At 43.0% G+C, this 13624-nt stretch overlaps 1 protein-coding gene across 2 annotated transcripts in view; it reads left to right on the forward strand.

Annotated features, from left to right (window-relative positions):
* The first annotated feature begins 2128 nt into the window (after positions 1-2128).
* The window catches only part of plcd3.S (phospholipase C delta 3 S homeolog), a 28900-nt gene continuing 17404 nt past the window's right edge, over positions 2129-13624 (forward strand). The window contains exon 1 of one of the 2 annotated variants that reach the window (XM_041578601.1): positions 2129-2456. In XM_041578601.1, the coding sequence (XP_041434535.1) occupies positions 2327-2456 (130 nt within the window). In that variant the 5' untranslated portion in view covers positions 2129-2326. The remainder of the gene's footprint in view (positions 2457-13624) is intronic. The other variant, XM_018238087.2, reaches the window with a different exon arrangement.

Here is a 13624-nt window from a genome sequence, read left to right on the forward strand (position 1 = left end):
TTCGGTGTGGGGAGTGGGTTGATCATGGGAGGGAGCACTAGGGTTTGTCCTATTTTCTCTATACAACGTGCGATAGTGTTTTACATTACTCTTATGGTACAAATTCAATGGCAAGCAATGTTATAAATACAGGTATGGGACCTGATATCCAGAATACTCGAGACCAGGGGTTTTCCGGATAAGGATCTTTCCATAATTTGGATCTTCATACTTTTTGCTTCCAATAAGGATTAATTATATCTTAGTTGGGATCAAGTACAAGCTACTGTTTTATTATTACACAGAAAAAGGTAATTATTTATATATATATATATATATATATATATATATATATATATATATATATATATTATTTATTTATTTATTTTTGGATTATTTAGATAAAATGGAGTCTATGGGAGTCTATGGAGTCTATGGGAGACTGCCTTTCCGTAATTCGGAGCTCTCTGGATAGTGGGTTTCTGGATAACGGATCCCATACCTGTACAAATGAATATACACAATAACAAAGATTAAGTGGCACATATTAATATGGACAGGCGGAATTAGGTCCAGGGTTGGACTGAGCCTTTGGGGCCCACTGGGACCGCAATTGAGGGACTCCCTTCCCAGCACCTGTATTATCATCAATATCATTGATCGTATGAGATCCGTTATCCAGAAAACTCGAATTAAGGAAATCCATTCACCCAAAGAATTTATTTCCTTTTTCTCTGTATTAATAAAACAGATCCAAGATAATATATAATTAATCCTTATTGGAAGCAAAACCAGCCTATTGGGATTAATTCATATCTTAATTCTATTAGAAAATCAATAACATGAAATGAACCCAATAGGCTGGTTTCCCTTCCAATAAGGATTAATTATTTCTTAGTTGGGATCAAGTACAAGCGACTGTTTTATTATTACACAGAAAAAGGAAATCATTTTTAAAAAAAATTGGATTATTTGGATAATCTATGGGAGATGGGCTTGCCGTAATTCGGAGCTTTCTGGATAATGGGTTTTTACGTTAACTGATCCCATACCTGTACTAGGGATGCACCAAATCCAGGATTCGGTTCAGGATTCGGCCAAGATTCAGCTTTTTTCAGCAGGATTCGGCCGAATCCTTCTGCCCAGCCGAATCCTTCTGCCCAGCCGAATCCTTCTGCCAAGCCGAATCCTTCTGTCCAGCCGAATCCTTCTGCCCAGCCGAATCCTTCTGCCCAGCCGAATCCTTCTGCCCAGCCGAATCCTTCTGCCCAGCCGAATCCTTCTGCCCAGCCGAACCGAATCTGAATCCTAATTTGCATAGATTTTAGATTCAGCTTTTTTCAGCAGGATTCGGCCGAATCCTTCTGCCCAGCCGAATCCTTCTGCTCAGCCGAACCGAATCTGAATCCTAATTTGCGTATTCAAATTAGGGGTGGGGAGGGAAATCACGTGACTTTTTGTCCCAAAACAAGGAAGTAAAAATGTTTTCCCCTTCCCACACCTTATTTGCATATGCAAATTAGTATTCGGATTCAGTTTGGTATTCAGCCTAATCTTTCTAGAAGGATTCTGGGCTTCGGCCGAATCCAAAATAGTGGATTTGGTGCATCCCAACCTGTACAGAGAAAAAAGAATTTAGAAAAATGTGCATTATTTGATTAAAAGTGAGTCTATGGGAGATGGCCATCCCATAATTCAGAGCTTTCTGGAGAACAGGATTCCGGATAACAGATCCCATACCTGTACTCAGTTTCATCCCACACTCCAAGAATATAAAGGCAATTTAATTTGCTTCTTTTGTAATGAACCCTGATATGTGACTATGATAGGGACCTTAGATTGTAAGCTCCACTGTATATCTGCTATATCATCTCCGCAAAGCTCTGCGGTATATGTCGGCGCTATAAAAATGCAGGATAGCTATTTCACCGCGGGCTATATTTGTACTACAAATGTATATACAGCTTTTTTATTTGTTGATGGTACTAACCCATCAATAATTATGCGGTCTTTATTCACACCCACTGAAACCGCCTAATCCCCAACCAGCAGGATTTTCTCGTTTCTGCAACTTTAAAATAGTGAGCTCCGTGATGAAATGCGATTCCAGGTCAAGCAGAGCTGCCAGAGAGTGGGAAAAAAAAATCAGTGTTCAAGGAGGAGCGAGGGAGGGAGGCAGGACTGGGGCTGAACTCACACAAAGGCACCAGAGTTACCAGCAAGAGACACACAAGGAGAGTGAGAGCAAAGGCAAGGAATTGGGGTGCAAGGAATTGGGGTGCAAGGAATTGGGGTGCAAGGAATTGGGGTGTAAGGAATTGGGGTGTAAGGAATTGGGGTGCAAGAGATGCCCAGCGTATTTGGCACCATGTGTGGGGGCAGAAAGAAGAAGAAGAAGTACAAGCCAGAACCCGAAGTTTTGGAGCAAGAAGTGCTGCCCGTCAAGAGCCAAGGACTCAAAACCTTCAAAAAAATGGGTAGGTCCCGACGTGTGTAGGGGCTGCGAGATTTGGGAGTGGGTATCGTTTTCAGAGGGTGTCGGTGGGTGTCACTGAGGCAGAATGGGGGGAATGGTCCTGCAAGAACACATGCAAAACAGTTATGGGAGCTGATGCTGAATACAGTGCCGCACCGTGATTGGCTGCTTCTAATTGGGGTCTAATAATATAAACAGATTCCTGGTAGACATTAGCCAATAGGTGACAGCCTACAAAATGTTTTCAAATACTGCAATAAGGCATAGGCATTGAGATTGTAAGCTCTATGGGGCAGGGAGAATCTTCCTCTTAAAACTTTATGCTGTATTGACATTTACTTATATTTTATTATTACCTTGATCCCCGACTTTTCCATTAACTTATTGTCTTGATGTTAAAATGTACATGCACAGTCATGGGGACATTATAATGCAGTTTGGCATACTATTGTAAAGCTCTGCCGAGCTTGCTGGCACTATGGTGAGAAACTGATTTGTTAGGTGATCATGGTCCTATAATAAAGCTCATTTAAGTGTTTATTTAGTTGCAGGATGAAATCACAGCATGCCCCATGTCTATGTTTTAATAGTATAAATATTGTCTGGATAAGCAGCCACGTGCACAACCATTGCTTTCCATGGAATCATATGTTGCAGGTGTGTACGTTGCTGTGCCGAGTGATGGAGGAGCCACTGGACACATCGAAAATAAAAAAAAAACATCAAAACCTGCACCCTAATCTTCTGACTGGGGTGTCAATGCAGACAAAGGAGTCTTATAATCAATAGGAGTCAATTGTTTCTGCCAGATGAAGCATTTCAAGGAAAGGATAGGGACTCTTTCCCCATTTGTATGTAGATCAGAATGAGTCTTGAAAAGGAAACAGTTTCACTCCTTTAATTCTATTTTCATACAAGACTAAGGTCAGAGACACACACTTAGATTCGGGGAGATTAGTCGCCCAGTGACAAATCTCCACTTCTTTAGGGCGAATAATCTCCCCGAACTGCCTCCCGCCGGCTAGAATCGAAATCGCTGGCAGGATGGCACTCGGATCCCTCCGTTTTCTAATGTCGCCCGAAGTTGCCTCACGAGGAAACTTTGGGCAACTTCGGAAAACGAAGCGGTCTGAGTGCCACCCCGCCGGCGATTTAGTCTTCGGGGCGGCTAATCTCCCTGAACTGCCTCCCACCGGCTAGAATCTACTGTAAATCACCGGCGGGATGGCACTTGGAGCAATCCATTTTCTAGAGTCGCCTGAAGTTGCCTCACGAGGAAACTTCAGACGACTTTGGAAAACGAAGTGGACTTATCTACCCGAACAGCCTCCCGATTTAGTCGCCTGGCAATAAATCGCCTCTTCTTCGGGCCAACTAATCTCCCCGAACTGCCTCCCACCGGCTAGAATCTAAATTGCTGGCGTGATGGCATTTGGAGCACTCCATTATATGAAGTTGCCTCATGAGGAAACTTCGGGCGACTTCTGAAAACAAAGTGGTCTGAGTGCCACCCCACCGGCAATTTAGATTCTAGCTGGAGGGAGGCAGTTCAGGGAGATTAGTTGGCCCGAAGAAGAGGCGATTTATTTCTGGGTGATTAAAACTCCCCGAATCTGAGCGTGTGTCTCTGCCCTAAAGCTTACACACGGGCAGATTAAAGCTTGCAATATTGGTCCTTTAGACTGATTTGGCATCTTATCTGCCCATGTAGGGGGCACTCTGAGGGGTCTCTCCAAACGATATCAGGCCAAAAATCGGCCATATTGAATTTTTTTTCGGTCCTCCCGTCAGCTCCGATTACCTTCTTATAATCAGATCGATTGGCCCTAGGGCCAAATGATCAGATTAACCTGATGTTGCCCTGCCTTTGGTGGGCATATAGTGTTAAGATCCGCTCGATCCGATATAGATCCGATACATATATATATATATATATATATATATATATATATATATATATATATATATATATATATATATATATACACATAACAGGATGGCTGTGTTATATACCTTTTGTTGGTAGTTAAGGGAAACTAAACCAAATGTTGTATTGTATTGAATTAGTTTGATCAACCAAATGTTGGTCTATAAAGAGAGAGGCTAATATCTGAGACTCCAGCTGCTGGAGGATGTTATTGTATAAGTATATATCCATGTAAATTGTAGATTAATATGACCATTCCTATTATATATCACCAATGTGGTTCATCAGCTGACACTAAGCCAATGACTGTGGCTATTTTCTATTGTTTGGCCGTGCCACGTCTGCCATAACTGTGAGTCACATGGTCAGTGATGTAATACATGCAGTGACAGATGGACATGTCATTGGCGCTATTACATAATAATGGCAGCCTATTGGATAAAATATAAACATTATTTCTTTAGTACAGTAATAAGATTTGATTTTCACATTACACCAACCAGGAGAAATCCCAAATGTAGAACTGTAAAGCTAAATACGCATTCCGGTTTTTTTTAAATTAAATTTCTAACGTGCGGTAAAATTAGATTGTAAGTTCTTGGGGACAGGGATTTACTGAAGCAAAACCCGCACAGAGAACAAGTGTTGAGCGTTTTGACCACAACTGTAAATTGCATTAACGGCATGTAATATATTTTATTATGGTGCTCCTTTGTATAATAGAAGCATTAGGTTGCTGTATAAAACATTCTTCTTGCAGGGCTTTCCCCTGATTCCGTAAAGGTGTTTTCAACTCTGCTTGCAGATATAACTTTGTCCTATAAAGCACTGCACCTATATTCATCCAAAGGAATTGTTGAGGGTAGTGTGCCTTTTAAAGGGGAAGTTCACTCAATAGTACCTTTCAGAATATTATAAACAGACCCATTCAAAGCATCACTTCGTGATCTTGTGTTATGATGATATTTTTATTTTACTATATAGCCTTCCTATTCTGCCTTTTTCCAGCCTGCCTCTAAAACATCTGTCTGGTTGTACCCCTTTAAACTTAACAGCCGACGTGGAATAAGCATTCCAGACCCGCTGTCTGTGGTTTTTACTGGTCCCGGCTTCCATCCAGTGAAACCACAATCAGGGACAGCTTGCCAGCCAATGATTTGGCTTCATCCAATGCCTTATCTACACTAAACGAGCCCGATGGATAAAAAAGTGGAAGTTTGTTTGACCAGTTGATTATTTAGGGATGCACCGAATCCACTATTTTGGATTCGGCCGAAACCCCGAATCCTTTGCTAAAGATTCGGCCGAATAACGAACCGAATCCGAACCGGTTGGGAAGGGGAAAACATTTTTTACTTCCTCGTTTTTGACAAAAAGTCACGCAATTTCCCTCCCCGCCCCTAATTTGCAAATGCAAATTAGGAATCGGATTCGGTCCGGCTGGGCAGAAGGATTCAGCCGAATCCGAATCCTGCTGAAAAAGGCTGAATCCCGAACCGAATCCTGGATTCAAAGCATCCCTAATTATTATTATTATTATCCTTTATTTATCTAATACAGAAATCCATAACGATTATAGCTCATTCACTGTCCCCATGAAGTTTACTGTTATCAAGAGCCAATGAGATGCCAATATCTATTTGGGAAACCAGGGTGCCCAGAGGATACCCACAAAGACACTGGGGGAACATTCAAATACTGTCAATGGAATCCCCCAAACCTAAGACCCTAGTGCCCCAAGGCAAAAAATGCTACCACTGTTTAAGCCAAAAGCAATATTCTGGCGGACTTGGGCAGGCGCATTTATCAAAGGTCGATTTTCGAATTCATGTGAGTTTTTTAAACTCTAAATAATTCAAATTTACCCGATTGGGGCGTTATTTAATAAAAAACTCAAATATCTAAAACTTGGACAAATTTTACAGACTCGAATCGAATTTGACTAAACTCGAATCTTGCTTTTTCTCCGAGAAAAAACTCGAATGTCAGGAATAGGCTTGGGCGAATTTGACACGTTTCGCTTCTCCGGAATTTCGCCGCTGGCAAAATGTCGCTGACTCTATGGGCGTCAAATTATTTTTGCCACACCTCATTCTTTTTTCGAACACCATACATGTCTATGGGCGTCATTTCCACGGCGAAACAAGGCGGAAAAATTCGCCCATCCCTAGTCAGGAAGGTTACTAACATGTCCTCTTGCATTGATTTAGGGTAGGACTACCTTATTTCCGTCGCATGCGTTGTGACGCCAGCGTTTTGTCGCAGTGCGTCGGATCCCACCGAAAACGTCCGTGTAGTCCTAAACTTACACATGAACTCGGCCGGTTTTTAGTTGGGGAATAGTCGAATTCGAATTTTTAAAGGGCCAGAGTTAAGATAAATCTTGAAATTAAAATTCAAAACGAGTTTAGATATTTCACAATTCGAATTTGAGAGTTTTGACCATGAATAAAATTCGAAAGTTCGAATTCGAAATTTTCAATTCGACCCTTATTAAATCTGCCACTGAGAATTTACCCCCAATTTCCCAGCGCTACTAAACAGTGTCACCCCCTCTTTATAACACAAGTCTTTCTTAAAGAATCAACTCTCGTGCCATATGGAGTAACTGGTTTGTTTGAGAGATAATGTCGCACAACTCCAGATCTCACCATCCCACGGGCAGGTCTAATGATAGAATGATGTGAGAGTTGTAGTTCTGCCGCACCTGTAGTGGAGATCGTGGTTTATTATTCCTTTGGATTATAGGATTATATAAGCAATGCTGTTTAATGTAAAAACCAGTTGTGCAATAGGTCGTGGGTAAAGAAGGAAGTTCGATATAATGAGACCAATAAAAAGGATTAATTTATGCTTTAGTGTTTAACATGTTTATTTTGGATGCAGAAGCTTCGCTGGAATCTTTTTTTAAACATAATAAGCGTAGGGGCGTAGGGGGCGTAGGGGCCCCCTAGCCTTTCATTGCAACTGTCCCTAATTTCCATAGACAGTCGCAGGAACTAAAAAAACTAACCAGAATTGTATGTTCAGTTAAACATATTCCACAGCTCATTACAGAGATTATACATTAGCTCCTGACCCAGAGGAGCTTACGATCTAAGGCAATCCGTGCTCACGGGGGAGGGGGTGGAAAAAGAGCAATGAATTGTGGGATTGATATAAATAAGTGATGTCAGAATGTGATGAAAACATTTAGGAAGTGATGTAATAACATTTCTGCTCAATATGGAGCACCCTCTCTGCTGTCTGTTTGGATATTATCTCAGTAAATTGCTTACGACTGGGTAAAGGAATATTGTTTTACACTATTTATAGTTAATATAATATATATAATATATAATAAAATCTATATTGGCTCATACTGACAGACTGGTCGTACTCGTATATCACTAATATGGTTCCAGCCTTCACTCTGACAGTTATGAGATGGCTAAGAGGACTGGTTCGGCCACTGATTCATTTAATATAAATAATTAACTGTAATAATAAAACAGTAGCGTATACTTGATCCCAACTAGGATATAATTAATTTTTATTGGAAGCAAAGCCAGCCTATTGGGGCAGACCAGGGGTATGATAGAGGCAGACCAGGGGTATGGTTGGGGCAGACCAGGGGTATGGTTAGGGGCAGACCAGGGGTATGATTGAGGCAGACCAGGGGTATGGTTGGGGCAGACCAGGGGTATGATAGAGGCAGACCAGGGGTATGGTTGGGGCAGACCAGGGGTATGGTTAGGGGCAGACCAGGGGTATGGTTGGGGCAGACCAGGGGTATGGTTAGGGGCAGACCAGGGGTATGATTGAGGCAGACCAGGGGTATGGTTAGGGGCAGACCAGGGGTATGATTGAGGCAGACCAGGGGTATGGTTGGGGCAGACCAGGGGTATGATTGAGGCAGACCAGGGGTATGGTTGGGGCAGACCAGGGGTATGGTTAGGGGCAGACCAGGGGTATGATTGAGGCAGACCAGGGGTATGGTTGGGGCAGACCAGGGGTATGATAGAGGCAGACCAGGGGTATGGTTGGGCAGACCAGGGGTATGGTTAGGGGCAGACCAGGGGTATGATTAAGGCAGACCAGGGGTAATGGTTAGGGGCAGACCAGGGGTATGATTGAGGCAGACCAGGGGTATGGTTTGGGGCAGACCAGGGGTATGATTGAGGCAAGACCAGGGTATGATTGAGGCAGACCAGGGGTATGGTTGGGGGCAGACCAGGGGTATGATTGAGGCAGACCAGGGGTATGATTGAGGCAGACCAGGGGTATGGTTGGGGGCAGACCAGGGGTATGATTGAGGCAGACCAGGGGTATGGTTGGGGCAGACCAGGGGTATGGTTAGGGGCAGACCAGGGGTATGATTGAGGCAGACCAGGGGTATGGTTAGGGGCAGACCAGGGGTATGATTGAGGCAGACCAGGGGTATGGTTGGGGGCAGACCAGGGGTATGATTGAGGCAGACCAGGGGTATGATTGAGGCAGACCAGGGGTATGGTTGGGGGCAGACCAGGGGTATGATTGAGGCAGACCAGGGGTATGATTGAGGCAGACCAGGGGTATGGTTGGGGGCAGACCAGGGGTATGATTGAGGCAGACCAGGGGTATGGTTGGGGGCAGACCAGGGGTATGGTTGGGGCAGACCAGGGGTATGATTGAGGCAGACCAGGGGTATGGTTGGGGGCAGACCAGGGGTATGGTTGGAGGCAGACCAGGGGCACAGCCATATGCTCACTTCTGCTCGCAAACACACGGGCCGGAATTCTTTCCATGAAGACCCATAGATAAAATAAAGTTTCAGCGTTTTGTCAAAAAAAAACTGGAATCATTCCAGAAGTTATGGCTATAGCATACAAAGTGCTAGCAATTAAAATACAGAGAATAGTTTCAGGGTTGTCTCTAACCACAATAATCCCAGCACTTTGAGCTTCATGTGACCGAAGCACCTTGTGTTCCATAGCTCGTTGTTTAAATGTTGTTTTATTGAACTAGGAAGTTGTTCATTAACTGTTTATCATGTACACCAATAATAATTCCTCTCCTGCTCATACAGCTCATGGTGTTGTGTTCATATTAACAAACAAAACCAAAAGCCTGTTTAACTGGGCCAACCCTTCCCTCCTGGATCTCCAGCCCTACCCCGAGTTTCTTTCTCATTAGTCAGCCAGTGTTTAATTGTCAACTGTCAAGAGAAAGAGCCAAAGCCATCTGTAAATTCTTTCCTGAAATGTTTGGGAATGATCTCTACAACCCTTCCAATCTCCAACAAACAAACAGAACGCTTTCTGTAACCGATGTGATCCTAGCTGTGGGCTGTGCAGGCTGAATGAAGTGTAGTGGAGCTCATGAGTTGGCCATACACTTACCAATAACATTATGGGTTTTATTTGCCAAAAACCTGAAGAATTTGTGTTTTTTAGTACAGGTATTGGACCTATTATCCGGAATCATCGGGCCTGGGGTTTTCCGGATAATGGGTCTTTCCGTAATTTGGATCTTCACACCTTAAGACTACTAGAAAATCATGTAAACATTAAATAAACCCAATAGGCTGGTTTTGCTTCCAATAAGGATTAATTATATCTTAGTTGGGATCAAGTACAAGTTACTGTTTTATTATTACACAGAAAAAGGAAATCATTTTTAAAATTTTGGATTATTTTATTATAATGGAATCTATGGGAGACGGCCTTTACGTAATTAGGAATATTCTGGATAACGGGTTTCCTGATAACGGATCCCATACCTGTATAAAATCTAAATTTTTATTGAGGAAAAAAAACACGAATTTTTTGGGATTTATCATAGTCTGTTTGGGAAGGTTCTCATTCATCCAGGTCATGATATATCTATAGAAATAAGTCAAATCAACTGGACTTGCTGTGTTTTTCTTGAAAAACACAGCAAGTCCAGTTGATTTGACTTATTTCTATAGATATTATAGTCTGAATCCGAAAAGCCGGCATCTCAGACCTGCCGAGGTTGCATAAAAGCCAATGGGAGAAGTGCCAAAGATATTTTGATCTGTGATGGGTTTCGTGCAATAATCTGAAGATTTCGTGGTTTTCTGCCAAAAAAGAGTTTTTGGGTGGAAAATCCCAATTAATTTTGATTCGGTTTTTTTCCAACATTTTTGATTTGGTGGGAGTTGTTTTCAGAAAATATTCAGAAAAATTCGGACATTGATAAATGGGCCTCCCCATGAATAAATAAGTCCAGCTCCTCTTCCTCTCCCTTTCTGCAGTTCCAACCACCGAACTTATAGGACAATATGCTATATGGTTCCTCATATGGTATTTACTTTCTCATCCCATGGGTCCTTCAGTTGACTTTTATCACCCAATTTGTTTCTGCAGCTTCTTCCAGGGAAAAGCTGAAGAGACAAAACACTATATAATCATCATGGAAAATGCCAAATTTCTAATTACATCACACCCACCTCAAGATGTTTCCCTGGGGAAAGCTGTTAAGGCAAAACACTATGACCCTCAGTGGTTTTCTAGTAAAAAAAAGTCAACCCTTGGGTCGCAGTTCTCCTTTGCTTATGAGCAGGATACAGATATTTGAAATATCTGGTGAAAATATTGGTGTATCAGCCACTTGGCCATAGTTCCAAGACAATTTAGGACAGCAGATAAATGTAACACCAAATCATAAGCCGTTGTTTACTATGAGAACTGCTTATATGGTGATGAGCAGATCCCTAACCAGTTTAGCCACCCATGTGCGAGGCCTACAGAGATACATTGGATTCCCTGCGGTATTTCTGAAAAAAATGCAGCAGTCTGATGCTACAGAGCATTTTGCTAAAAATCTTAGGACATGCATTAGCCTAACGCATTTTGTGCCAAATGGGCACTTACTTATAGGCTGTCGGTCTCCCCTCCCTTTTTAAGGGGGTATCAACCAATAAAATTGACATACATTACATCACACAAAGCCTTGTCCAATAAAGGAGAGGCTCATTAGACAACAATGAAAACAGTATTCCAACCACAGCATTTCAGGGTGAACAAAGTAGGATCGGTCCCCTGTACAAAAGTGATATAAGGGTCCTGGTCATGTGCTTTCAGAAAGAGCCAGCACTTTAGGATGGAACTGCTTTCTGGCAGGCTGTTGTTTCTCCTACTCAATGTAAATCAATGTGTCTCAGTGGGACCTGGATTTTACTATTGAGTGTTGTTCTTAGATCTACCAGGCAGCTGTTATCTTGTGTTAGGGAGCTGCTATCTGGTTACCTTCCCATTTTTCTGTTGTTAGGCTGCTGGGGGGAAGGGAGGGGGGTGATATCACTCCAACTTGCAGTACAGCAGCAAAGGGTGACTGAAGTTAATCAGAGCGCAAGTCACATGACTGGGGCAGCTGACAAACTGACAATATGTCTAGCCCCGTGTCAGATTTCAAAATTAAGTATAAAAAAAATCTGTTTGTTCTTTTGAGACATGGATTTCAGTGCAGAATTCTGCTGGAGCAGCACTATTAACTGATGCGTTTTTGGGGAAAAAAACACATTTTCCCATGACAGTATCCCTTTAATAATTGGGGGGGGGGGGTGATTCCTTTAAGGCTGAGAATAGAACTATGACCATCAACTCCCACCCACGTTGACACTCTCTGTACCTGCTGATCTTTTCTCCATATTTTTTTCCAGTTTTGTTTTATCCGTTAGCATTTTACAACGTTCCCTTAACCAATAGCCCAACTCTGCTGCTTTCCTTTGCCTCGAGACTCTCGTCCTTTGTATCCCAGATGTCTCCTGCCTGACTTTGTGTTACTATTCTGTAAACTGCTTGTGGAGTGCGAGATGATTTGCGGTCTTAGGGCTAGTCCACACGGGGAGATAGCGACGCGTTTGCGGTCGCGGCGACAAAGCGCCGCGACAGTCGCCGCGACCGGCGCAGGCGACAGTTTTGTATGGGCGCCTATGTAAAAACGCCTGTGCTAACCACACGAGGCGATGCGCTTTTCAACAGTCGCCTGAAAAAGCCTGGCGAGGCATTTTCAGGCGACTGTTGAAAAAGCGCATCGCCTCGTGTGGTTAGCACAGGCGTTTTTACATAGGCGCCCATACAAAACTGTCGCCTGCGCCGGTCGCGGCGACTGTCGCGGCGCTTTGTCGCCGCGACCGCAAACGCGTCGCTATCTCCCCGTGTGGAATAGCCCTTAGAGACACAAGTCTGAGTCACGGCACAGGATACAGGGGCTTCTATCTCTCCAGGGAAGCCGGCCATTGTGTGTGTTTGTACTTAACCCTTAAATAGGCCTAATTAACCCTTAATTATTTCCTTAGTCCCGAAGTTGCAAAAAAACCCGAAGTCCTGAAGTGGCGAAATGACCTGAAGTCACGAAAGGAGGCGAAGTTGAAGTCCTGAAGCCACAAGTTCAATTCTACTGAACACCAGTGTGTGTGTTTTTTTTAATCCCCTGGCCACCAATGTATTATTTTAATATTCTATAGGCCCCTGCCACTAGGGTTTTAATATTCTATAGGCCACTAGGTAGGGTGGCAACCCTACCTGCCACCAAAGTTTTTTTTAAAAATATTCTCTGGGACCCCATTTTTTTTTACTTGTAAGGGGGTCCCTGGAGCCAATGTTTTTTTTAAAAAAGTTTTATGGGGGCCCACCCAGGGGTAGGGGTGGGCGGGGCCCAGGGTGCACCAAAAATGTTGTTGTATGGGGCCCGGTGATTTCTAATGGTGGCCCTACCCCAGCATGCACAGTGCCAAATACTGACTTCTTTGTATGATAGAATAATTTTATTATAAACCCTGGCCCATGACATGAAATCACTGTACAGCACTGCAGGGAGGAGATTTCACAGGCCTTTTGCCATAGTCCCCAGTTTAGCTTAAAGGGATTCTGTCTTGATTTTTATGGTGTAGTTTTTATTTGTAAATGACACTGTTTACACTGCAAATAATTCACTGTACAATATAAAATTTCATTCCTGAACCAGCAAGTGTATTTAGTTGTAATATTGGTGTGTAGGTGCATCTCAGCTCATTTTGCCTGGTCATGTGATTTCAGAAAGAGCCAGCACTTTAGGATGGAACTGCTTTCTGGCAGGCTGTTGTTTCTCCTACTCAATGTAACTGAATGTGTTTCAGTGGGACCTGGATTTTACTATTGAGTGTTGTTCTTAGATCTACCAGGCAGCTGTTATCTTGTGTTAGGGAGCTGCTATCTGGTTACCTTCCCATTGTTCTGTTGTCAGGCTGCTGGGGGGGGGGATATCACTCCAACTTG

The sequence above is a fragment of the Xenopus laevis genome, chromosome 9_10S (genome assembly GCF_017654675.1).
Source record: "Xenopus laevis strain J_2021 chromosome 9_10S, Xenopus_laevis_v10.1, whole genome shotgun sequence".
Taxonomy (NCBI): domain Eukaryota; kingdom Metazoa; phylum Chordata; class Amphibia; order Anura; family Pipidae; genus Xenopus; species Xenopus laevis.